The 27,461-nt window shown below is 45.8% G+C and overlaps 2 protein-coding genes across 4 annotated transcripts in view; one reads left to right on the forward strand and one right to left on the reverse strand.

Moving 5' to 3' along the window:
- The first annotated feature begins 234 nt into the window (after positions 1–234).
- Positions 235–7,632, forward strand: LOC148535025 (uncharacterized). Of its 3 annotated transcripts, none has more exons than XM_088464534.1 (6): positions 235–301; positions 2,716–2,869; positions 4,094–4,187; positions 4,329–4,488; positions 6,637–6,789; positions 6,911–7,632. In XM_088464534.1, the coding sequence occupies exons 2-6, from the start codon at positions 2,742–2,744 to the stop codon at positions 7,054–7,056; spliced, it is 681 nt and encodes a 226-aa protein (XP_088320660.1). In that variant the 5' UTR covers positions 235–301; positions 2,716–2,741; the 3' UTR covers positions 7,057–7,632. The 3 variants fall into 3 exon arrangements, with proteins under 3 accessions (XP_088320660.1, XP_088320654.1, XP_088320669.1); XM_088464528.1 differs by lacking the exon at positions 235–301 and adding an exon at positions 308–446; XM_088464543.1 differs by lacking the exon at positions 235–301 and adding an exon at positions 308–446 and having other exon boundaries at positions 6,914–7,632.
- RHBDL1 (rhomboid like 1) overlaps positions 7,624–27,461 on the reverse strand; it is a 55,821-nt gene continuing 35,983 nt past the window's right edge. The window contains exons 5-8 of the mRNA XM_088464527.1: positions 20,362–20,474; positions 17,339–17,439; positions 13,412–13,472; positions 7,624–11,632 (exon numbers count right to left, since the gene is read on the reverse strand). Coding sequence (XP_088320653.1) covers positions 11,361–11,632; positions 13,412–13,472; positions 17,339–17,439; positions 20,362–20,474 — 547 coding nt within the window. The 3' untranslated portion in view covers positions 7,624–11,360. The remainder of the gene's footprint in view (positions 11,633–13,411; positions 13,473–17,338; positions 17,440–20,361; positions 20,475–27,461) is intronic.

Here is a 27,461-nt window from a genome sequence, read left to right on the forward strand (position 1 = left end):
CCCAGTAGAGTGTCCCCAGTACAGTGTACTGAGTTCCGGAGCTGGGGACATTTTACCGAAGACCAAAATGTCATGAAGACGGCAGGTGAGCGTCTAGGGGAAAATGGCTGCAGCTGACGGAGTCAGAAACGCCGCGCAAGTTCCACCTCTAGCGCCGCGCTGCTCCCGAGCAGGGATTGGCTAACTGCCTGATTGAGCGGCGCATGGGCCAATGGGAACTTTGAGCCGAGCAGCCTTGAGGGATCCAGGGTGGGACGCGGATGGCCACGTGATCTGGCAGCCTCTAGACTAGAGTCCATTGGTCAGTGTCACTGGCTACAGAGGTCCTTTCTCCACACACATAGGATCTAGCAGCATCCGTGCTCAGTGGTGCTGGCCGGGCTGGCTGCTGGGGAGAGTGGGAAGACGTTACTAGCCAGTGGTCTGTGTGGTGGTGTATTTATTGGGTGAGAGCAGCTCTGATGTATGTAGGCTAGAATAGACACCAACTGTACTCTGCACCCCCAGACATACACTGAGGGGACTATAAGGGGGCCAGGGTCAGCCACTGGAATGTGCATGCATTGCTGTCTCCTAAGGTGTAATTATTATTATTATCTTTTAATTATAAGGCACCACAAAGCAAGCTGATACATTGCTGTTTCTTTTGGTGCCTGCTATTATTATTAATAATAACATATTTATAAGGTACCTGGGGTCTATCCAATTAGCCACGAAGGGTGTGAGTTGCCCAATATTGTGGAATGGGGCTGCGAACAGAATTCTGCGAATTCGGGCTGCCGTAAAGTGCGGCCATCGCCGCGATGACTCGCGCCAGCGAGATCATCGCGGCTAATTGGATCGAGCCCTATAGTGTACGTAGTGCATGTAAGTTGTATACATCCATCTGTTGCTGTGCTGCACCTGCACTTCTCTGCAATGCTGCCAGCCGCCTGCCCTTCCAAGTGTCTGAGCTGGAGACCCTATAAGGCTGCCCAGTGTCTGCTCTCTGTGGGCTGATATGTCCTGTGCAGTGTGGGCCGGGGTAATGCTTTCTTTATGTAATGATGACGCAGGGCGGGTTGATACAAGATGAATAGAAGGCGTCTGTTTTATTCACCCCTGAAATGATGTCACTGATTTCTTCCCTGTTTCTGGAACTTGTTATAGTCCTATAAAACGATAGCAGAAGAATGTGCAGCCGGTACTGCAGGCCTAATTCACAGTTGTGCGCTATTGCTGCCACCATTTTTTTTATAGCTGAGGATGTGTGAAAATCTGCTAATGAAACAGCCACCAGAACTTGTATTGAGACGCTCACCGGAGCCAACGCAGCTGTACGCAACTGCGTACACATCCGCAATATCAGATGCAGAGCTGGCAAACATCGACTCCTTGAGTCTATGGTCACTCAAAATGGCTGGCGTAATTGAGACGCCAGAGCCATGTTTCGTGCGTACGGGTTCGCAGATGCAGGATTTGTTACGCCCCTGAAATGGTCAGGACACGCAATGCATTTTTGTCCAACATTTCCCGTTGCCTCCCTCAATCGCTCCCTGCCTGTCAACCGCACTGCGAATACGGACTCGCAGCATGCGATTACGGTAATTTAACTTGATATTTGATACCTGGTGTTCACTCTAGGTCCAGCACCGGGCAGGGAGCTGGACCTAGAGAAAGGCAATCCGACTCCCGCCGAAGACGTGACCACGAAAAAAAGGAGGATGTCTTTAAGACACGCCTCCTTTTCATCACTCTTGGGGGCGTGTTCGGCACTTCTGGACATGCCAGGCTGCCCCCCCAGCTCTACCTTTTCTGTGAATAGATGCTGAGCACATGCGCCCGGCATCTATTCACCAGCTGTGATCACCACACCGCAGTTTACCCCGGCCCGCAGGTGGGGACAGCACCCACAGGCTGTTTTAGTGGGGCACAGCCAAAAGGGGAAGGGCGCATTCTTCCCTTTTGAAACATGGGCAGGGCGCGGCACCCCGCTAAAACAGCCGAGCAGGAACGCTAACACTTTAAGAAAACATAATGGGGTTTCTGTTAAAAACAGGAATTCATATTTGATTTGTCGTAGGTTCCTCTTAATCAGGTATATTCCAAATGACCCGAACTGTATGTGAATATTTTATGGTCCCTGAACCAGTTCCAGGCATTGATTGATCATTGAAGAACTTCAAATTGGGTCAGCATACTTTAAGTAGATTGGAAAGCAGAACTGTCATTGCTCTGATGAAATTGCTTGGAACAAAGAAACGCGTCAGTATGTGTGTGGTAACTTTCCACCGCATGCTAAGAGAGAGAAGTGTTTGGCTTGTTCCGTCCCAAGTGCTCCTCATTCCCACGGAGGATACAGATAGCGTATTGGTACTTTTACCTCTGAAACTTTTGTGCCTTATAAAAACTTGGCCTTTTAAAGGTTATGGAGTTGGAAGATCTTTTAATTGTTATTTTTTTTTGGGGGGGACTGGAAAGTTTCTAAGTAGCAGGAGCTACTTATCATAGTTTAATTATCTACATATGCTAAGTGCCTTCATAGTGTTCATTCTAGCACCCTGCACAGGCAAAGCTTGTCCGTGGTATGAAATTTGTGGGGCATTTTAGGCGACAATCAATTACTATTATATTATCACTAGCAGGCAGTTGTAAGCTAATGCTTTGTTATTGATACCCATTTGTTTTCCAGCAAAAAATAAAAATAACTATAAATTCCACACTCTCTATTCACAGCAAACCTAAATAATCTGTCCAGGGAAATGGCGCTGACATCCGGACTCTTTCAGTGCGACGATCCAAAAACCTGGCAGCGAGTCTCGGATATGTACTGGGATGTCGTGGCGTCAAGGGGGGCCAAGCAAAGCCGGTTACTAGAGCTGGACAAATGGTGAGTTGGAAGCGGATAGCGTCCCTGACGCCTGCAGACAGCAGAGGCAGCCATTTTGTGGGCTGAGCCTGTATCCATAAAAACACCCACTCCATGGACATCAGACATTGTATCAGCATTTTATGCCGTCTGGCCTCTGTATTGTGTGATGTATGCGTTGGCACAATAAAGTAATAAGTGTACAGCACGTGATATCCAGGTGGCACCTTGGAGACAGGAGTCATATTGTTGTATGATATGGATATGGAAATCCTATATCTTTCTTTGGGGTATCTTGCAAAATGGGCAACTTTGAATAAGGTACAGGAAGCGCAGTCAACTGTATTGTAACAAACGGTCTGTAGTCAGTATTGACATTCCGAATGTCGACAGGGATGTTGAAGATCACAATGTCGACAGGCATGTTATGTTAACAGCTCATTTAGTGTTAGGTTGCGGTTAGGGTAGAGTTATGGGTTAAAATCAACAAAAAATGCTGTGCCCACATGCCGACTACCGACGTTCAGCAGATGTCGACTTTTCACATGTCAACATAACGTCCATGTTGGCATTCTGTACCACACCCTAGCAAACTATAATGACTACAGATGTGTCCACACACATCTATCCTCCGTGCGCTACACATAAGGGGTGAGCTCCGTGTGGCTCAGTAGTGCAGAGCGTCTTTTCGTGCAACTTTTTACCTTCAAATATGCCTTTTTTGCACAGCGATGTGAATAGGACGCACAAGCAGCTTCTGCTGATTAAAATGACATGCAGCATTGCCGATGTTCTCTGTGTGCGAGTGCGGGTGTATCTGCATGTGAAATGCTACGGTGCAGTGTTACAGCCGCTGACACACTAACATAGCATTTCGCATGCAGATACACTCGCACACAGAACATAGGCAATGCTGCATGTCATTTTAATCAGCAGAAGCTGCTTGTGCATCCTATCCGCATCGCTGTACATGGCACGTCTAGAAGGGCTGTTTAAAGCGCAAGGAGGCTAGATGTATGCGGACATATCTGTATGTTCTAGTCAATTTGCTTTTATTAGGACTTACGTTATATTATAGGGTAAGTTGGGGTATGAAAAACTGGTGTAAATATTTCCTTTTTAGGCTTTTATTGAAGTCTTGAGCTCTAATTCATGTGAAAAGGATTTGTGTGTATATATAATATCTATGTCTCTATAATAACATGATGGCCATGCCATATTACTGATACATAATGTACCATCTAGGTATCAGAAGGAGCTGCCTTCCTGCATTACTGCTCGGCCCCAGAAGTTACTGACACGGGATGAGCTGGTGAAGCTGATGGAGTGGAAGTTGCAGGTTAGCTATGGATTTATACAGATCTGTCTGACATTTCTGGTAGACTATAGAACATATCAGTGTGACCCAGGCAGCCATCTTAGACACCTGTAAGTGGTTCAGGGTCAGCTGACCTCTCTCTTTATTTTTCTGATTGGTCAGAGAGGGAAGTTCCGCCCACGCTTGCAGCAGATGGTGTCCTCTAACTCGGAGAGCGTGGTAGAGGGCTGCACCAGGAAAGCCTTCCAGCTCCTGCCTGATGTGTCCGCAGCCATCAGCGAGCTTTGCCAGCTGAAGGGCATTGGACCCGCCACTGCATCAGGTGAGTGTGAGCCAATGGTGAGCTGAAACAAGGATGGCTATGCTATATGTACCGGCTGCGGCGCTAATCCGTCGCTGTACGTATTAAGATGCACTATTGGCTGCATCATTGAAGATTGCACCAGGCCTATGGAGGCGCAGATTCTTCGCCTGTCTATGTCAGCGTAACTGCGTCTAGCTAGCAATCTCTCTGTTACCGCCCAGAAACGCACATCGAAATTGATTCTCTCTGCGTGCAATTTCGAGGGCTGGATTCAATTAGAGGCGAAAAGTGCCGTTTGGAGATAAGTTTCCGCAGATTCGGACTTTTCGCCTGTTTTCAAAGTGTCTCCATATTCAATTCCAGGACGATCTCGCCTAAGCGGAAAGTCAATGCATTGTAATAGGCGGAAAAGTATCTCCTATGAATAGCAGGTGAAAAAAAGTGCAAAATCGTTATTTTTGGGTGCAAACGTGGGGATACTTCTCAGAACCCTTGGGACAGCCCACAAAGGACAAATCAACCGAAAACTGTAAAAAAATTACCTCAGAACATCCCAAAAAAAAGAATTGTCATTTTTTAAAATAAAAAGTGGGGGGACAACTATAAAAACTAGCGAAATATGGTTCTTTGGTTGCTGTAAGGAGGGGCCAAGTGTTTTTGGGATTGCAGGTGCATGTGTGAGGGTGATTTTTCACGTTTTTTTAAAAGTTTGCCAAAATATGCTAGCACCCATTTTCAAGTACCCCAAATTTGACACGACTATTTCTTTTCTCCTAAAAATACTGTTTTCTACCATTTTTCTGCACTATTACAAATAAGCTGATATAAAGATTTTAACACAAATTAACAACACAAAGTACCTTTTATTAGGGCAAATAGTACACATCTGTACTGATTTCCAGTGTCCGTGCATCTTATTTTGGGGTACACACTGAGGGTCTTTCAGACCCGCTCGCGAGCGCAGGACGCTCGCAAGCGGGTAGATGGTATGCGCGAGACCTGGCGAGAGCGACGGGGAAGCCGTCGCTCGGGGGCTCTCACCAAAGGGGGTGTGCTGTCGATGGTGATTGACAGCACGCCCCCTTTGGTGGGCGTGCCGGGGCGTGGCTGCCCAGACGGAGGCGTTCCCATGGGAACGCCTACCGTCTGGGGCTAGTGATGTCAGTGGGAGTGATTTTGGCTCTGATAGAGCCAAAATCACTCCAGGGCTTGCGGCAACGAGACCCTACCACAGGGTCTCGTCGCAAGCCCGATGGACGCGATGGTCTTGACCATCGCGACCATCATCATGGACGCTCGCATAAGCTGTGGGTGGTAACCCACAGCTATGCGAGCGTCCAAGAGGCCGCTCCAAGTTTAGGTAGCCCGGCCCTGATTCAGAGCGAGCGCTCTGGTCAGAGCGTCCGGCTCTGAATCAGGCCCACATTCCCCCACACTAGTCAGTACTTTCCGCCTGTTCCGCATTCCCCGCTTTCCGCTTTCGCCTGTTTTAGAATTGAATTAGGCGAGAAGCGGGGACGCGCACGAAAAGATTTCGCCTCTGAAATAGACGGAGGCGGAAAGTCGTACAGGCGAAACTTTTCCGGCTTTTCGCCTCTAATTGAATACGGGCCTCAGAGTGGTAACCATGGGGACGTATGCTCAGTTCGACTGGGAGAGACGTGTTGACTGAAAACATCGGCACTGACACTACGTGTCCCTCTGAATCGGGCCCTTTGTGTGCTCAACTATTATTCATGCAATGTAATTCACTAGGTCCTAGCATTTTATCCCTCATGCCTCAGTGGTGACGCTATTTACGAATAGATTGACAGACTTCGTGAATATTGGTTCAGCTCACAAAATGGCCGCCTCCACTGGGCGTAGATGACAGGTATAGATTTTAGAGCATGCATTTGAAAGACCACTGAGCATAATGTGCGGTTTTATTATTTGCAATTATATAAAGGAAGGTTTCAGATCCTGAGGTACTTAAGCTGTAAAGTTATGATTGCAGTGTAGGCATTGCTATGTCCGCCCCAGACGTCCTCTCTAACGGGCACTGGAGCCATTCAAGGCCTGATTGCAATGAACAATAAAATGTATTAAGTTGTTTAACAAGGCTACGCTGTTTGTTATGCCGAACGGCTTGTGACGGAGCTTTCCCGTATGTATGTCTCTGTTTAGCGGTTCTGGCTGCAGGCGCCCCAGAGCTGACGGCTTTTATGGCGGATGAGGCGGTGGAGAGCATCCCCGGCCTCTCTCCCATCCAGTACAACTTGAAACACTACCTGAGATACCTAGAGGAGTTACGCCGGAAGTCTGAGGCTCTGAACACAGGTGATTCGGTCATGTCAAGTACATATACTCTTTACCCCTATTATTCTCAGAGGCACCCACCCATTGATTAGTAATGCGATGATGGCCACCCCTTTATAAAAGCCTTATTATATTCCCCCAGCAGCATCAGGGGAGAAGTGGACCCCACACCGGGTGGAGCTCTGCCTGTGGACCTGGAACGTGGCACAGAAGCTTTGTCCCAACCTCTTGTCATCCCTGGAAGATGCGGAAGAAAGGCCGACCAAAAAACTGAAGACAAAGCAGTGAGTACGAGCCGAGGAGGAGGGGTACAGCCGTCACAGGTCTCCAGTTAGTGGTCTCCACTGTAGAACATTCCTATATAAAGCATGGCGATGTAACGATCTGTTCCACCTTACCACGACTTTCCGCTGCAATTTCCACTACATGCCTTGCTTTATCTTTGTGGCTCGGGCGATGTTTATCAGCCATGTCTTCAGGTCACTATTATGAACTCTATTGAGGTTGTGGGGAAGGGTCGGATCACCAGTTGCCCTTGAGAGCCTGCTATAAGACAAAGCAGTCCTAGGATATGACCTAAACAGACTGCTTTAATCCATCTCAATGACTTGGCACATGGGTCAGACTTTCCTAGAAATATGGAAACACGAAGAGAGTAACTTCTGATTAATGTTCTGATCTGTACGAACATTCACGTAGAGGTTGCTGGGAATACAGTTATGGCCCACCTAAAGAATTTGAGACATTTGAAAGAAAATATATATGATGGAAACACACCATTATTTTTGTACAGCATGTAGATTTTATTCACTCTTTATATAAGCAATCGTTGTGTTCTCTTACAATCCGCCCCCCCCCCCCCCCCCGCCCCCAAACAAGAAACGACTGGTTACCAAAAAAAAAACAACCAGCGTCACCAAATTTTATAGAAAATAAATTCTCTTAAGGATCTCTTCCCCCATAGAGCGTATTTTTGAGGTTTAATCTGTGTCCTGTATATATAGGAATTGATTTTGGCACTATTGAAGCGTATCAAGGGTTAGATGTCGGGGGATGAACAGGGTATAAAATCTGGCATTTATTAAATATTATCTCACTTACATTCTAATAATTTTCCAGACTATAGTTTAATTATAACTTTTTTTTTACTGTTCTATATATATATCTCTTTATACTTAAATCATTTTTGTACGTGGCTCCTTTGTAACCAAAGCCTAGAAATTTAAATAAATAAAGCCTTTATTGTATTAACTTTTGTGTAAGACTATTATTTTGTCCTTCGTACAATGGACGCTTGGCACATGACCCGGGTTGTTGCCTAATACATAATGGCTGCTGGTCAGTCTGAGGTGATATCAGAATAGTTTGGCAGTCTAACAGCCCGGTGCTCTACAATAAAATTAAAACGTACAATATATATATATTGGGGAATTATTGAACGGTTGACTGAAATTCTTTTTCACCCTCATTGTGGCAGATCAGAATTTTTTATTTTTTTTTAATCTGTGACCGAAATCTACCTGGAAATCTGAACGGTTTAAGAGCCTGTTAGCAAGTGCACCTGTCTAGCAAATATAACCTTAGATTCATATAAAAAAAAAAAGAAATGATTTATGCAAATTATGGCAGAGGAGATGGTAACCCATAGCAAGCAAACGTCTTATGTCGGAGTATTGGTTGCTATGAACGACCAACGTTTTCCTCTGCAGCAGTTAACATGAATGTCCCATACAATATCTATAGATAAACCTCACGCATTTCACCTGCTTTGTGGCTGCCTTGAATAAAATATTTAGACATTAGCAATAGATAAAAAAAACACTCACACTACAGATATGAAAACTGGTGCTCAGACTAGTGTAACCCATAGCAACCGGTTGGGAACTCTGGGCCTTGATTCAGCAAGGATCGCAACTGCGATGACGCATGCAGATTGTTGCGTTCTGCGTATCGCGTGCGTGTGTACGAAGACTCCACTGCGATCTCAGTGACTATGCAGACCCACCTCGGAATGATTGGTGTGGTTGGCGAAACGCAGGTGTGCCAGTGCATTTGAACGCCGTTACAGGGGCGTACATAAATTATCCACTGCGATGGCATACACAGCTTGAGCTCTCACTGCGTACCGGAAGGTTAGTAGTTTCTGAGTAAGGTCTGACCATGTGCAAGTGTACGTAAGGCTCCGATTGTACTCGATGTTACCAATGTTTTCACAGACTTGCAAAGTATTACGGATGTGTGTAAGGTAAGGTAAGGTGGCCATCCTTATGTTCGGCTACAACGGCATAACAGTCGCAGAGATAAGCATATCTTCGCAGTGAGACTGCGTGCGCTATCGCATCCGTGATCGCAATAGCAATCTGCGATGAATCAGGCCCTCTGCTCAAATTTTTTTGAACTGGACTAGGAACATGTCAGGTTGTAATCGCTACGGGTTACAGCAACACCATGGCACCAGTTTTAATAAATGCCCTCCCTACTGCAGATCTGGGTTACTACATGTCACTGTTACAATAAGAGGTAAAAAAAAGGGTTTGGGTGTGACTGCGACGTTACATTTTCTATCGACTGTAGTAGCACAATATACAGTATAGGCGGTTGAAGATCATTCAAAAGACAATAACGAGTTTTTTGCATGACGGAATGACTGTACACAAGCTGGTAAACTCTAAATTAACGTCTGTCTGGGGACCAATGGATGGCAGAAACGCCAGCTACAAAAATGGCGGACATGGTAATGAGAGGCCGAAGATTGAGGCAACTTTGTGAGTACGAGTAAAGATTTGGAGATGGGTTTTCATCAGGTAATATGAAACCGAGGACCTCATTGCTAGACTAAGCTCCTCTCCCCCCACTGTCTTTTCTTGCCCCGCCTCGCGGTGGTATAATGATACATGAGTTTGTGGCGGCACTAGGCTTAGACTGCTTGGCTCCACCACTGGAGATGTAGGTGAATAGGGCATAATATGGCTAGGTATGGCCTGCCAGACTATCATGGGCACAGTTGTGGTGTATGATATATAGGATATTGTATAGATATGGGACACCAAAACCTGCATATCTGTATAAGGTTGTCATTATTAGAGCAGGCATTAACAGCCTGTGGCTGGCCCAGGATGCTGAGATTTGTAGTTCCACAATCGTTACCACGCCACTGGTCGCCTATCTCTATTTTAGCGGAAAAACGGTCACTGTGCTGTGTCAGTGCAGATATTGGCAATAACTATTTTGTTGACACCCCTGCGCTTCCAGTGCTTCTGAAAAAAACAAAAAAACGAGGCATTATGGTAATGGTCTATATATATTCCATATGATAATTCTATATATTCCATAAGGACTGTCCCGTCTCCTGGGGCATGCGACTCAAGATGGAACAGACCTAGCGCCAAAGGACCCGACCAGCCACCAGGGGTAAGTATGGGGGCACTTGGCTATAATAAAATATATTAAAAAGAAAGTTTATATAAAAATTAGGCTTTAACTACACCGACTATCATTAACTAGCCCATATTTTTAGCATGATTACAAGTAAATGAAAAATCACAGGCGGGTCGGGCCCTTTTTTTTTTTTCTTGGCGTGCCCCAGTAAGCCCCTGCAGACTCATTGGCTTCCTAGGTGAGACGAATATTCTGAGACAGCATAGGGTTGCTGAGATGTTTGATGTGCGACCCATGTTTTGTCTTTTGTGCGCAAGCGGTTAATATGGGATGCCCGAGGCGAGCGTCTCTATGCACAAGCCATCAGCTATCTCATCAGCATATTTTCGCAGATCTGCATACGGAATCACAGTCGCGAAGGGATTTGCGTGCGCCTCTCTAATCACCCTATAATACTGTGTCTATACATCAGAACTGCGCTAAATCCATTATTTTACCACTTCCAAATCGTGAATGAAGTGTGATAGAGCATTTGAGCCATACTTTAATAAAGTTAAGGAAGTGAGATGGTTTGTACAGAATCCAGCAGTTTAATAACTCCTCCCCCTCTATCGATTTTTAATTTACGCGTTTCGCTTTTTTCTTTTTTTTTAAGCAACGGTGTCACTTATGGAGGCTGGGCCTGTGTGAGGTAAGATGGTTCACAAGTATAGGAAATGTAAGGCATTTGTTAGCTTATTAAAGGCAGATACATAGAGGCCCATCGATTGCTGTATTTTTTTTTTTTAAATATAAAACACAAAGACGTGTTACTGGAATGGTGATGAAGTACTAACCTTAGAGTCAGCGATCATGGAGAGGATAAAGAAATGTAGAACTTTGGAGTATCGTTACCTGATGATAACCCAACTCCAGGAGAGCTCAATGCACAGGCAGTAATAACTTAAAAGGGAAAAGAAAATCAGATTATAAAATCACCTGACCACATATATACATAGCAAACAGCATCACGTCACTCGGCTTTACTGGACGGAGATGAACACTGCGTCCTTCCACCCCGTCATCTGGTTCCATGTACAAATCTTTACACTCCGCGCTGCCGGAGGCTCCAGCAATGCGGCAAAAAGCAAGTTCTTTGCTGGGGGTGAAAGAATAGGTCCGCTTCAGCACCAAAAGAATCCTTAATGGATGCCACACAATCGGGGGGTCAAAGGTCAAGGGGGATGCGGGATCTGCACACCGAGCAGGTCATAGGCAAACACATTCCAGAAGATAGCGAAAGCCAGGAAGGTGGCGTAGCACAGCAGGATGACCCACCACCCGCACTGGTCCTGAAGATTCTCCTCGTAACTGCGCAGGATGGTCAATCCCATGCTGACCCCAACAGCCGCGCCTGCCAGGTGGGCCATGAAACTGGGCTGGGGGCCAGCAGCTGGTAACGGAGGGGAGAAACGCAGCCAAACGGCGCGGCCCACTTCTGAGCTCACTGTGTGTAAAGAGGAGATTGTCAGTGTATAGCAAACGGGGGAAGAAAAAGACAAACAAAAAAATAATTAGGGGGCAGATTTAATTAAGGAAGGAAAACCTTGCGTATTTTTTGCTTGCGTCCAATAGAAGTGCGAAGAAAAATAGAGCAAGACTTTTCTCCCATAATAACCCGATATGCAGGTCGGGACCTCACGCTTCATTAAATCTGCCCCTTAGTTTTTAATCCAGGATGCTTGGGAGTTATGCAGTTTCACTGCAAGTTGGGGCAGTTTCATCAGAGTAAGGCCTCTGATGAAACCACCCTGACTGGTAGTGAAATGCGTCTGAATTTTTTATTTTTTTTTGGTACTCTGGAACTTACTGTATTCTGCATATCATGAACTACTGACAAGAATAAGAGAGCATAACCTGATTTGGAGTGAATCACTTATAACTGAACCCTGTACTTGGCCCAGCTGCATTATTGCTGCTTGCGGACGGACAAACTTTGATCCAGAACCCAAGAATCGTTCCATCTGTTTGCGAGACTTTGTCGGGTGGGCTTTTCAGGACTGTGAGAATCAGATAAGCCCTGAGCTGTATATATAACTTTTTCGAGTTTTTTTTCTTTAATGCAGTGCAATAAACTACACTATAAACACTATTTACTACTGACATGCTGATTCAAAAAATATTTGCTGCTTTCTCTACTAAACCTGGTGGCTGGTTTAGCATTTCTTTCTGTTGCTGCTTTAAAACGATCGCTCAAATCCACCGATCACTGGCGGCTTTGAAAAACGGACACATTGTAAATCTACCCATAAGTTGGCTTTCAGAGCTCGCCATTTAGTACAGTTCCATTGTTTGCTTTCTCTCCCTCAAATCTTTGTAACTCCACATAGAGCTTTCCTGTCCATAGGAGCCGACTATGGGTGCTTGAGCACGTTTCAAATTTGTACTGCCTTTATCCATGTCTGTGCAATGGATTTTTCAATCATGATGGGAGTAATCGCCATTTGTAAAAGTAGGTTCCTATGCTCCTGTGTATTTACCTATGATAATCCTCTCATGCATGTGCAGAACAGGTCAGTAGAGATCATAAACGCCCGAGAGCAAGTAAAAAAAATAATTACCACCATCGTAATTTTTGGATCGATGCTATCAAAACAGAATTGATCCAACATTCGACTGGTATCGGACATAAAGATCGTTCTTTGATGTCCATCCTGACTGCTTACATGTTTTGGTGAGTGTTCTAGTTCCCTAGCTACAGAATGATCTAGTCCTGCGAGTGTTCTGATTGGCCACAGGTTGGTGTACTCCAAGGAAATGCTTTGGCTGATTGTACTAACAGACATAACTGGGAAAAACAACCGAGGACTATAGGCTTTGAGGGATGTAGTGAGTATGCCAGCGCTCAGAATGCCGGCACCGGAGTCCCAACACCAGTTAGAATCCCGGCGCCGGAGTCCCAACACCAGTCAGAATACCGGTGTCAACATCCCAATGGTAAACTTGTGGGGGGGAAAAATAGGTTTAAGCCTCGGAGGGGCGAGGGGGGTGGAGGGCTAGGGTACTGACCAACAGGTGTCTGTATCCTAACCCTATCAGGATGCCGGTGTCGGAATTCTCACCTCCGGGATCCTGAGTACCGGCATCTCGTATCCAACCCGGCTCTGATACCCTGAGAGTGATGCACCTAAAAATTCTGCACGAGCTTAAGCTCAATACTCCCTATATTAATCTGTATCCTACTGCACGTCGGAAGAATTTCATCAGGATCTCTGTATGTACTTACTGCAGACCAATGCAAGAACCATCCGGAGGACCTTATAAGGACAGCGCATTCCAGCCCAGTTCTGTGAAAGAAAAATGAAAGGTGTTATTAATGCTAATAGATGATATTCCCGACGCATTGTCAACTAAACAATACTCACTACATCCACCACATATTCAGATACCAGTTTCATTATCTTTCTAATTCTAGAAAGATATTTAATGTGGTATCTCAACATGCGATCTACAACAGCACAGGTGGCGTAGTGGTTAGCAGTGCTGTCTCGCAGCTCTGAGGTTATGGGTTTGTATGTTCTTGTGTGGGTCTCTACTCTCGCTTCAAAAACCTACTGTTAGGCTAATTGGCTTCAGTCACAAAAAATTAACCAGTGTGCATGTATGTCCATGTGATAAAGAATATAGGCCCTGATTCAGCACGGATCGCAGTTGCTACTTCATACTCTCAGATCGAGCGATTGTTAGCCACTGTGCACTAAGGGGTCTATTTACTAAGCAGTGTTAGGAGACAGAGTGAAAAGTGATAAGGTGCCAGCCAATCAGCTCCCAACTGTCATCTCACAGGCTGTGTTTGAAAAATGACAGTTGGGAGCTGATTGGCTGGTACCTTATCACTTTTCACTTTGTCTCCTAACACTGTTTAGTAAATAGACCCCTTAGACGCATGCACAGATTGTCGATTATCATTCAACTAGGAAAACATCGGCAGAGTGTACATCTGTGAATTAGGCCCACAGTACACTGTGCTGCAGGGTGGCTTCCGGACGCTTCTGATGTACACGTTCCTAATGCTTTATCAGCATGAGAATAAAGTACAAGGTTACGTCTACTCTTCTAACCAGCGTTATTTTCCATTGTTCACAGACCGTCACCGCACTAAGTGAAGGAAATTCTATAATCCCCATATCTAGGCTATAGGCACTACCTGAAGATGTATACACTATAGGCACTACCTGAAGATGTATACACTATAGGCACTACCAGAAGATGTATACACTATAGGCACTACCTGAAGATGTATACACTATAGGCACTACCTGAAGATGTATACAACGTTTTTGTGCAGGTACTGAATTTATTGGCCTATACAGTATATTATACATCCAAACCCTCCAGTCATTTCCAGTGCTCGGTGCATCTATCTGCCAATATCTGAGATTAGTTAGTCAGGCCATGTTGGCATTAGATATATTTACTTTACCCCAGGATGTGGTTACTATGGAAACTGTGAACAGGCCACTGTTTACTGAATCTAAATATCCAGTTCTATGAATCTCTTCCAAGCTCAGGGAAGACGTATAGCTTTCCCCACAATAGCTTTCACCCTTATGCTTCCAGTCTCGTCTCATGCAATGTAGCCATTCTGTGGTGCGCTCCCGCCATGTAACCCACGGCTGTGCTATGTGTGCGCTGTCAACTCCAATCAGTGCCCCCCATCTCTCTGCCATCCAGCTGTCACATCCTCTCATGTCATGTATGTCTGAGACAGTGACATGGACCATTCCATAGCCGCAGAGAGAGGCAGAATCCTTTCAGTCGTTTTAAATTTCGATTTCTTTTTTCATGTTTCACATTATGCTCAGCTGGCAATACCGGTAACCGCGCCAACACTCTCTTTATTAGACAAAAAAAAATCATTGCCCATAATATGTACACAGTGCGGAGGTCGCCCGCTATGGTGAGATTATGGGATTGATTTGCCTCTGGGCTCTCTGCTCAGCCAGACGCATTTATCATAATGCTTCCCAGTAGTCCATTATTGGCTGCTTGTGACAGGATTTGTAGTGGCATATGACCATCCTAAATATCAGTGTTACAACATAACTCCTGAGTATACCTTATTGAAACAGTAAGGAAGGAATCACCTTTCATAGGAATTCACACATTGGGGCATAGTTATCATTTGCAGAAATTAATTTTCATCCCTATTGATAGGGAAGAGAGGACGATGTCCAGGCTAAAAGGCCCACAATTCAGGGATAGACATCTGCTAACAAATCTCAGGACAATGGGCATAGTGTGAATGTAAGCTCTCACGAGCAGGCAGGGCCGGATTAAAGGGTGGGGAAGCGATAGGGGCAGTCATCCCAGGGCTTCCCACACACAGAGGTGCCCCACCACCATTAGCGCAAGCAGGGGGGGTTCTGAGTACTTATAAACTACCCTTACAGCAAAGGAAGTGGGGGCGGAGCCAATATGACAAGCCCCGCCCCCATATTAACTGCGAATCGCTGAATTATAACTCCCCCCAAGGGGTGGGGCCTAATGATGTGAGGTGCCCTCCCCCATTACCAACCTGCAGCTGCTGCATAAAAATGTAAGTGAACGTATACTGGTTTATTGTGTATATATGTGTACGTATGTGTTTGTGGGTATATACTGTATGTGTTATTGTGTGCATACTGTGGATGTGTTAGTATGCATATATGTGTATGTATGTGTTAATTTGTATATATGTGTTATTGTGTATGTATGTGTCTATATGTGTGTTAGTGTGTATGTACTTATATATGCTTGCTACATATATATGTGTGTGTACATGTTTAACAATCAGTGCGACCCTGCCGAGGCTTGGCGGGGGCCCCCACAATTTAGTTGCCCCAGGGCGCACGCAAGCCTTAATCTGACCCTGCGAGCAGGGCCCTCTACCCTCTTGAGCACCTCCTTACTTATACTTTCATCTACTCCTTACTCTCCACTAGGACACCTCACACTTGGTTGCTTACGCCCCGTTGATTATTTGAGTGCTATAATCGCTAATGCAGCAATGTGTATAAACCGTGTTCTGCATTGTATTGTACTGTAATGCTGGGCACACTCTAAACAATTGTAACCCAGCGATGAGACCCACGATTCCAGCCCTGACGGGCCAACATATATAGGGTGATCCGGTGCCCGAGTGGCCGATACGCCGGCCCCCGCTGCATGGGATCATCAGCCTCATCGCCTGACCTTCCAGCATGTACAAAAGATCAGGCGATGCGGCTGACGACCCGACGGGAGCGCGCACTACACAATGTACTGCATACACACTGCACGATACTGACAATTTGTCATTCCGATGCGTCGGAATCTGGCAAATCGTTAGCAATATCGTGTAGTGTGTAGGAGCCGTTAGTCACTGGTTTCTTGGTCACTTATTTATGTACTGTGTAAGGTGCTGTGGAACACTTGTGGTGCCATATAAATAAAGGATGATAATAATGTATCCTGGCATTACCTCTACCCCAGTATGGTATGTTATATTATGAAATGTACCCAGATGCGTTCTATGGGCACTACTAGATTTTCCTTTACATCTCCTAAAAGAGCCATGTTCTCTTGAGCAGATAAAGGCACCTGGCCAGTCCCATAAGGACACCAAAGACTTTTGCACGGAACTCCTCTACTAGCGGTCGGCCATTTTGGGTTGGAAATGGCCATCAGCTGTGAAGCCATTTTCTGACAAAAAGACACACGGGTTTACTCTGGGATGGGCAGGCAAGTGGGGTGCCCTTTGTACTTTGCCAACTTCTCCGCAATCTCCTAATGGTGCCGGTTGCCATCAGAGAACTTAGCTGAGGTTCAGGAGCCTACACAATGACCTAATTACCATCATACTACATTTTGCCTTTGCTACGGTAATCCTACGGTCATTTTCATAGCCCTTCATTTCATTAGCCTATATAGGAGGACACGGCAGGGATGCTATGATGTTCTATAGCTGCTAATCAATTTGAATCGGGGTGTGCCGACCCGCCCGCCCCCATTTCCTAGTGTAGCATGTGTCAGTTCCCATGGAGGCGGAAAAAGAACATGGCTTAGTGCGTGGGTGCGCCAAAATGGGACATGACCTGGGCCAATCAGTTTTCTAAGGCGGTGTGTATTCCATACGTGTCTCTGTATTTATACGACCGATCTGATATCACTGCCATGCACTTATAGCACTTACCATAACAACATTAGCGAGGTGGGCAGAACAGAGGGCATACACCCCTCCGGAACCTCCTACCAAAGGGGCTCTCATGTCTGTGACGGAGACTGCAAGGGATCCTGGGAAGAGATGACAGGAGGAGGATTAACCTGCAGGTACAGTGATAGTAATGGCCAATCTCATACTGCACCCCTGTACCTGGCCACATCTTCTCTTTGCTGTTGAGGTCCATGTTTATTCCTGGCCTCCCCATAACGAAGGGACCGATACACATGTAAGCAGCAATCAGAGACTTATGTCGGCCCTGCCCCCTCCCATCATTATTTTGCCACTTCAGACTGAACGCGCTCAAGGTTCTAGCAACAATATATATATTGCACTTGGCACATTGCGTCAGTGGCTCAAAGCAGGGGCGTTTCTAGAGAGGAGGGGGCCCGTGTGCAGTCTCCGATACGGGCCCCCTCCTCTTCTGAGCTGTGCGCGGCCAGCGCCGGAGTTATAGACTAGAGTGTGCCCAGAGTCTATAGTGACTGCACAGGTCACCGGGAAAATGGCTGCGGCGGCCATATTCCCTGCACTGCGCATGCGCAAACAACGGGAAAATAGCCGGCCGCAGCCATTTTCCAGTCGTTTTACAACGCCGGACCCCCGCGCCGACGTGGGACTCCGGAGAGGTAAGTAATATTTTGGGTGCAGGGTGTGCGGTGCGGGGCCCTCCTGGACCCAGGGGCCCGTGTTCCCCGCACACCCTGCACCCATTATAGATACGCCCCTGGCCCAAAGCCACAAGGTGAAGAGAGCAGGAAGTGGTTCCCACATAGGATTTCGGCAGCCTAATCGTGTATTGGGCCCGCTGTTTGGCGTATTAAAATGGACACCAGCGTCGCAGGAGAGGAGGTCCCAGGAATGATCCCCTGTAAATCTGTTACACTACATCTCCTGGGACAACCCTCCTAATATTAAGCCTATTATTGATGTACTTTTCTTTGTGGTCACACTTGCTAGGGCACCCTGCTTTTCTAATGTAAGGCAAAATTTGTCACTTTATCCCCAGGTGCTCATTATCTGATATGCCCGGGTGTGGTTCTGTCTCTTTAATGCTGGGTACACACTGACAGATACATTGGCCGATCAATTGACCGGCCAATATATCTGCTGCCCGTTGGCCAGTGTGTTCCCCGACATATCGCATTGGCTGCGCTGCACAGCCGATGGACAGATGTGACTGCAGACCACCCGTACACACACAGTGGCAGCAGCGAGGAGGGGGGCAGGACCCGAGGGCACAAACAGATGATGGCCGTTCAGTGTGTAACGACCATCATCTGCAGATATATCTGTGCACCCACCTTAAGCCAGGACCTATACTTATGGAAGAAGCATCATTTGCATTTATAATCTGTGTGTTAGCTGGATCCAAAGTCGGCAGAGCAAAGCTCATATATTCCAGAGCCAGTGTAGGGACTGACCAGATGGGAAGACATTGATGTGGTTGGCCAGCTGGACAAATTATTGCTATATTTTGGAACTAACATTCCCTGTATTTGCAATTTGAAAATTAAGTGAGTACCAAATTTGTGTGATTTCATATATATATATATATATATATATACACATATATATATATATATATATATATATACACATATATATATATATATATATATATATATATATATATACTGTATGTATGTGTATATATATATGTGGTCACAGGCCACTTGCACCCCAGTCCTGGGAATGGCGAGTGCAGGTCTGCACCCCAAATCTAGGAGTGGCGAGTGCAGTGGGTTTCTGACTTTGTTTATGCGGTTAATTTTTATTAACCTTTTGTGATCATAGCTTTCCCATGCACCCTATGTGCAAACTCGTTTATATTAACCTGTGTCAGCTGTGTTTTTGGTAGTGTGATAGAAGCTATGTCAGGTGACTGCCTTACCTTTAAAAGCCATTAGCTGGCAGGTGAGCTTTAAACCAGGTAACATTTTTTCAGTCTAAACTATGTGATAGCAGCTAACAGGTTTCCATCAGTGTGACGGATAGTGTAGGACCTGCAGAAAGTGGGGTCCCGTGATGTGGGCTGCAGGCTTAAATGCATTGATCAATCCATGAACTAAATCCCCATTATTTATTTACTTATGTATACATCATTGTGAGTGTTTAAACATGGTGAGTGCTGGGTTTTCTGTTTTTATCTGTTTTTATATATATATATATATATATATATATATATATATAAAACCATAAGGATCTGCCCTGTGTTAATGAATTTGATAAGTGCCCAACTGCCTTCCAACGACTTAGTTTACAATACAAATAAATCTGAATATATATATATGTGTGTACAGTATATATAATTTTTATTTCTGTGTGTGTTTCTTTATGCCCATCCATATAATAATGATGCGTATGGTAAATGGGGGTTCCATTCATGACACCTGGCTGAACCCTTTATACAAATATATTGCCACATTCTATAGGGGTCATTGGCAATGTACTATATAAATGTAAGTATGGCACAATACAAAAGGCCTGGTTTTATACAAGCTCAGAGATGGGAGAGAGGCGTCACACTCTCACAGTATGTTAGGAAGGATTAGAGGTGCCTGAAGTCCCTCAAAGCACAGAAATATTATAAAATAAAGTGAGAAATGTCCTTATGGCCACCAGGTGGCAGTGCAGATCCAATGAAGTGTAATTCCTGATTCAGAGATGTAGTGAGACGCCCACTGAGGCTTTGCAAATCCGAGCATCTGTGTACAGCTCTAAATCAGGCCTGTGGTTTGTAGAGACTATACTACAGCAGGATATATATAATCCTGTGTATATCATATATAACATAGGCGTATAAACATGTGATGCAGCATTTACAAGCAGTAATGGTGCAATTGTGACCATTACAGTCTGTATTTCCCTCAGATAGTTCCCACTGACTCTTTACATCTGGACAGCGCAGCTATGGAGCTCACAGAGACAGCCGGATGGGAATAAAATAAATGCACAGCTTAGTGTTAGTGCAGGTGTTAAATGTGTGGGCTCACCTGCCAGCACCCCAGCTAAATACAGGAAGCTGATCCTGAGCACCCCGTGCACCATCTCTAACGGAACGCCAATCATCAGCTGCAGGAGGGTGTTAAATCCCAGTTGTTCCAGGCTGTAAGAAGCGCAGACGTCACAATGAGTATAAAGTGCATTCAGAACTTTGCAATTTGTTTCATTTCAACAGGTTTGTTATAATATGTTGTGTTTTATTGCTATACTGCATTTTCAAATGCTGGTTACTATCTTCTTATAGCCAGCAGGTGTCACTGTTGCACTTACTCTGTGTACTCTGGACTTGATTCAGACCCGCTCGGTAGTTGCGTTCATTCGCTCGCTAGATGCATATGCGGATTTCGGCAAGGCAAGCCCACTATGTCTTGGCGTGCGATCACTCTGTGTATGCAGACGCCCACCAGCCTGTCTTAAGACACCCACTTATGCACGTCATCTCCAGGAAGTGTATGCAACCATCGGTACAATCGGACCCAAATGGAGCACTTGTGGCTGACCATACCCTACCGAAAGCACTGCGAGCACTTATATAATATATATTCAACCAAGTGACGTGTACTATGACGCTGCCTATTAATTATACACACCTCTGAAACGGCGTTGAGACACTCAGGCACGCCTGTGTTCGCACCTCCACTCCCCCGTTACCAGTGGCCTGTCACTCACTCTGCCAGGGCTGTCTATGTGCGGTGAGCGAACACTTCCTGATCGCTCGGAGTGATTCGCGCACTGCGATGCATACCCATGCGCCAAATGCAAAAATCGTCTGGCTGCGCGCGAACGCTTCCTAGCGGGTCTGAATCGGGCCCTCTGTGCACAGAGGTTTAGTCAGTGACTAAAAGTCATTGGAAATAGTAACATGCTAATTATGAGAAACATCAGGACCAAAAACTAAATAACATCAGAACTATGCTTTTTTCTGAAGTTGAATTATCTGCCCAATTATTCAGCAACGGCCTCCAACGTATGTAGAAAAGCACCAATGTGTTTATTAGACCGGGTACACATCAGAACGACGTGAATCCAAGCTGACCCCTAAATGTTTAACCCATCTAAACCCCATCTAAGCCTTAAAGCATAGCCAAAGAAATCAGCCACATTTATATATATATATATATATATATATATATATATTACAGGTTGAGTCTCCGATATCCAAAATGCTTGGGACCAGGAGTATGTTGGATAACGGAATATTCAGTATTTGCACATCATAATGAAATATCTTAGGAATAGGACCCCAATATACACACAGAATGCATTTATGTGTTATATACACCTTATACACACAGCATGCAGGTCATTTTATACTATATTTTCTATAATTTTGTGGCTAAAGCAAAGTTTGTGTACATACATGAAATTCATTTAAGTTTCATTTACACCCTATACACACAGCCTGAAGGTAATTTTATACAATATTTGTAATAATTTGTGCCTTAGAAAAGTTTGTGTACATTAAACCATCAAAAATCAAAGGTTTCTTTATCTCAGTCATGCCAAAATAATTCCGTATTTCAGAATATTTGGATATGGGAGACTCAACCTGTATATACACACAGTATATATATTATTCTTATTATCCTTTATTTATATGGCACCACAAGGGTTCCGCAGCGCCTTACACAGTACAAATGAGCACACAAGAAAACGGATATTAACAGTACAAACAATGCAGGACAGATACATGATTTATACATCGCAGCATAACACTTAGATAAGCAGCATGGCGTCAGTAACCAAGGTTTGGGTGCTGTTGTAACTTGGAGTATAATTAAGTGAAGGAGAAGCACATGAGGGAAGAGGGCCCTGCTCGTGAGAGCTTACATTCTAAAGGGGAGGGGGCAGACAGACAGGGGTGACACAGATGGGCTGTATACAAGGGTCACAGTAATATAGCATCTATGGAAAGAGAGAGAGAGGAGGAGAGAGAGATGGAGAGAGAGAGAGATAGAGAGAAGGAGAAAGAGAAGGAGAGAGAGAAGGAGAGAGAGAGAGGAGAAGAGAGAGAGATAGAAGGAGAGAGAGAGAGGAGAAGGAGAGAGAGAGAGGAGAAGGAAAGAGAGAGAGGAGAAGAGAGAGAGGAGAGAGAAGGAGAGAGAGAGAGAGGAGGAGAGGGAGAGAGAGAGGAGGAGAGGGAGAAGGAGAGAGAGAGGAGAGAGAGAGAGGAGAAGAGAGATAGAGAGAAGGAGAGAGAGAGAGGAGAAGAGTGAAGGAGAGAGAGAGAGGAGAGAGAGATAGAGAGAAGGAGAGAGAGAGAGGAGAAGAGAGAAGGAGAGAGAGAGAGAGAAGAGAGAAGGAGAGAGAGAGAGGAGAAGAGAGAAGGAGAGAGAGAGAGGAGAAGAGAGAAGGAGAGAGAGAGAGAGAGAGAGAGAGAGGAGAAGAGAGAAGGAGAGAGAGAGAGAGGAGAAGAGAGAAGGAGAGAGAGAGAGAGACTCTCTGTATGCCAGAACATGGTGATAGTTATTGTAAGTGAGATCCTAGGGGGTGTGTATGTCGCAGTAAATGACAATCAGTAGGATACTATTGTTTTATTGCTTCATATTGCAGCAATACAAATTACAGATTACTGTACATTTATATATAAATTCTTGGCTCCCACACACAAAAGGCCGCACAATCCCAGGCCTTCCACCCTGACTCCTAGCAGGTAAAATACAATTCTCTGCTCCTGGACTTCTCACCAGTCTATGGCCCTGATTCAGTAAGGATCGCAAGTGCGATTACGCACGCAGGCGGCTGCTTGTTGCGTGCGGCACATGTGTATGCAGTGCGCGATGGCTCCACTGCGACCACAGAGAATATGCAGACCCATCACAGAGTGATTGACAGGAAGTGAGCGTTTCAGGGTGTTGATGGGGGGGTGGTCGGGCGAAACGCAGGCGTGCCGGTGCGTTTGAACGCCATTACAGAGCCGTGCATAAAATAGTCATTGCTATGGCCTACGCAGCCTAAGCTCTCACTGCGTGCAGGAAGGGTAGCCATTTCTGAGTAAGGTCTGACCTGGTGCGATTGTGTGTGAGGCTCCGATGTTACATGACAGTACCGATGTTTTTGCAGACTTGCAAGGTATTACGGATGTGTGTAAGGGGAAGTGGGCGTCTTTATGTTAAGCTGCGACAGCATTGCTGTGCAAACATTAGCATATTTCTGAGGTACATAATGGCAGTAGCGATCTGTAATTAATGAGGCCCTGTGTTTGCAGCCACGTGGAGGATATACAATCTTCCGCCTTACTCACTTCTCTGGGCCACAAGAAGGATGGTGACTACCCCACTGTGTGTACACAACGTAGCTGCAGGCTGTTAGACCCATGCTCACTATTGATAAATCACTTTTTTGTTACAGAGGTATTTCATCACCACATAGGAAACTGTATGTAATAGTTGCCAACGTTTTTTTAAAATATTTTGTTGGGCACTTTGCTGATAATCAAAGGGACGGAACCCCGGAACGGTATACAGTCGGGATGCCGACGGTCTAAATGCCGACCGTTGGCATCCTGACTGTCTAATCCCGGCAAGGATCTAATGACAGACATCGAAATCCCGACGCCTGTCATTTTACCTATGCCAGAAGCCCGGCATACCGATCAAATGTAACCGGGCACGGACAGCTGCAGGGGGGGAGGGTTAGGTTAGGGGCTCCCGGGGGGGCTTAGGGTTAGGCACCCCCCCCGGAGGGTTAGGCTAGGGGAAGGAGGGTTAGGCTGCGGTTAAGTGGGGGTTAGGATTAGTCACTTACAGGGGGGGTTAGGGTTAGGCACTTTGGGGGGAGGTTAGAGGGGGTTAGGTTAGTGAATAGTTAAAATATTTATGTGCTGGGATCTTCACTGCCGGTCTTACAGCGTCGGAATTGGAACCACCGGTATTTCATACCGATCCCCCCGGAACACCCCAATCCCTATCATGTCATTTTAAATTATGTTTTTCAATAGCAACTAATCTATATTCCAGACTAACTCTGTTTCCTCTTCTTTGGACCAGGGGAGAAGAAAAATCCTTAAATGCGAAAAAGGACTCAGTCAGCGGCTTAGCACCTGATTCATAGCCGGACGGTAACACAATCATAACTGCATTCGCTCACAGATCGCAGTTGCTGAAATACGCTAACGCCTTCCAAAGCACAGCCCGGCATAGGGACGCCCCCTGCTGCCTTCTCATATCCGTTCCACGAGGTGTAACAGCGTAAAAGTCGGTAACAAAGACGCACATCAGGCAGCACAGCATGTAAATCAGGCCTGACCAGCCGCAATTACAGCGTCGCAGTGTCTAATTTATTAACGCCCATGGAATGGCGTCCAAACATACACCTGCGTTTTTCTAAACCATCTCCAAGCGCTGAATACCTGTCACTCACTTTGCAAGTGGTTCCTCTGTACGAACGTAATTGCAGTGCCGCATTCGCACGGGTGTGGTAGAAGTCAATAGTTAGACATGGAATAAAGTTAGACAGACTAAAGTTAGACATGTAAAAAGGTCGACGGGGTCAAAAGTTCAACATGAAATTGATAGACACAAAAAATGGTCGGCAATTATTTTTTTTGTTTTTTAGCCCTAATCTTCATCCTAACCCTAACTCTCACTTTGGTGCCTAACCCTAACCGTCTAGGTAAGTGCCTAACCCTAACCGTGGGGTTAAGTGCCTAACCCTCCAGTAAGTGCCTAATCCTAAAAAAAGAAAAAAAAATGTGTTGACCATTTTCATGTCAAACTTTTGACCCTGTCGACCTTTTGTACCTGTCGAACTTTTTACATGTCTAACTTTAGTGTGTCTGACTTTTGTCTGTGTCAGACTTCTATCCCTGTCTAACTATTAACTGTCTAACACCTAGACATTGTCTAACTAGTTGCTGTCTGTCTATAGTCCGGAACCCCATTCGCACATGCGGAATCGCAAATAAAAATAAATTAAAAAAACGCTCGTTCTGCGAAAATATTGGCTTTGCGTCCGTCTCTGAATCAGGCCCTTAGTGTCTGGTCACAGAAATGGCTTTTAATCTGCTCACATCAAAAGTAGCCTGCAGGTATTTGCTGAGCAAAGCCATTTAGGGCTGATAAGCTTTGCTGGAGTACACTATTAAAGTCACTCCTGGCATTGCTTCAGAGTATGGCACTATGTCTGTCTCCTGGCTGGCAGCCCAGAACAGCCATCGTCGTTCCCTCAGAAATATACCTCCTCTCTGGCACCTCGCATTTCTGACATAAGCCAGCTCTATATTTGCATGCAATACACGAGGTAACAAATAGCATTGAACGTCAATAGCAGCTTTTATTGTGTGTCAGTGTGTTTGAGAAATCACCAGCAGCGTCCCGGGGAAATTGCAGGCGGTTTATACCCAAGAAAAGTAGCTCGACTTGATTTCAGGCCTCTGTTCCGCTTTCGGTGTTATGTGTTACTTAAGACTAATATCCGCTAATATTGGGGGTTATGCGTTTGCAAATGTTAGAGGAGTGCACTGTGCAGTTCTCCATTTGTGTAGATAAAACAGATACACCTCTAGGGCACTATCTGTGTGCAGTTTGTATGTTCTCTCCGCGTTGGCATGCGTTTCCTCTGGGTCCTCCGAGCTTCCTACCACACATACTGGTATGTTAATTGGGTTCTGATTAAATTAAGCCTAGTATGTGCATCCGTGTGGTGTGGAATATAGATTGTAAGCTCTACTGGGGCTGATGTGAAGGATTATTCTCTGTAATATGGAGCCGCGCTGCTGGGATGCAGAGCCCATTACCATTTTAATTATATTTTGTATGCTAACGGCGAATGTAACTAAAGTCCTGTGTAATGGTAAATAAAGGTTACCACAGTCCCTAACCACAGCGGCATTTGCTTATTGGTTACTGTGCTCTGTCCCTGAATGATTATGGCCAGACTCATATGTCCCTAACATTCAACGTCAGCCATCTCATCTTAAGTGCAGATTAACTGCGTCATCGCAGCCTCGTCCCCGGTAATATCAGTATTGTAAAGCAGGGGGCAGGGGCCGCCAGGATGCGATCATACCGCCACGCCCCCGCACCGCCCACTTAGGCCACAGCCACTCCCCCTGCTACACCGACCTGGCTCCCATCCCGGAGAGAGCAGCCAGTAAAGCCATGAGCGATATTATTTAGTGATGTGCTCAGTGTCGTTAACGAATATCGTTCAGTGCCCGCGCCCTCCCTCATCCCTGAACCTGCACAACCCGACGATATCGTCAGGTTGGACAGCAGGTTCGGGCGATGAGCGATGTCGTCAACGACCAGCGGGAGCGCACATCGCTGGTCGTTGACGGCATACACAATGGCCGATATAATGAACGATTGAACGATATCGTTCAATCATTCATAATATCGACTAGTGTGTACGCAGCTTAAGTCAGTAAGTATGCACTGAAGTGGGCAAGACAGGCTGACGAATGCAGCAAGATAGGTCATGGAGTGAGACCTGACTGCCCTGCTAGTAGATAAGCCTCATTCAGAAATACGTCAGAATAAGGAGACACAGGGCCTGATTCAGACCCGCTCGGCTCGGGAAGCCGTCGCTCCGGGTCTCGCACCAAAGGGGGCGTGCTGTCGATGGTGAGTGACAGCACGCCCCCTTTGGTGGGCGTGCCGGGGGCGTGGCTGCCAGACAGAGGCGTTCCCATGGGAACGCCTACCGTCTGGGTCCGGCCCCACTGACTAGTGATGTCAGTGGGAGTGTTTTTGGCTCTGATAGAGCCAAAATCACTCCAGGGCTTGCGGTCACCGAGACCCTACCGCAGGGTCTCGTCGCAAGCCCGATGGTCGCGATGGTCTTGACCATCATCATGGACGCTCGAATAAGCTGTGGGTGGTAACCCACAGCTATGTGAGCGTCCAGGAGGACGCACCACAAAAAAAAAAAAAAAAACGCCCTGATTCAGAGCGGGCGCTCGTTCAGAGCGTCCGGCTCTGAATCAGGCCCACAGTGCAAACACTATGGGGGAGATTATCTAGCACAGTCCAATAAATGACAGTTAGAAGCTGATTGGTCACTTTGGACAACTTCTCCACTTACTAGTGGAGATGTACTAAGTCCTTGAGAGAGATAGGGGTCTATTTACTAAGCAGTGTTAGGAGAC

The sequence above is a fragment of the Taudactylus pleione genome, unplaced genomic scaffold (assembly GCF_031769625.1).
Source record: "Taudactylus pleione unplaced genomic scaffold, aTauple2 ptg000061l, whole genome shotgun sequence".
In the NCBI taxonomy this organism is placed as follows: Eukaryota; Metazoa; Chordata; class Amphibia; order Anura; family Myobatrachidae; genus Taudactylus; species Taudactylus pleione.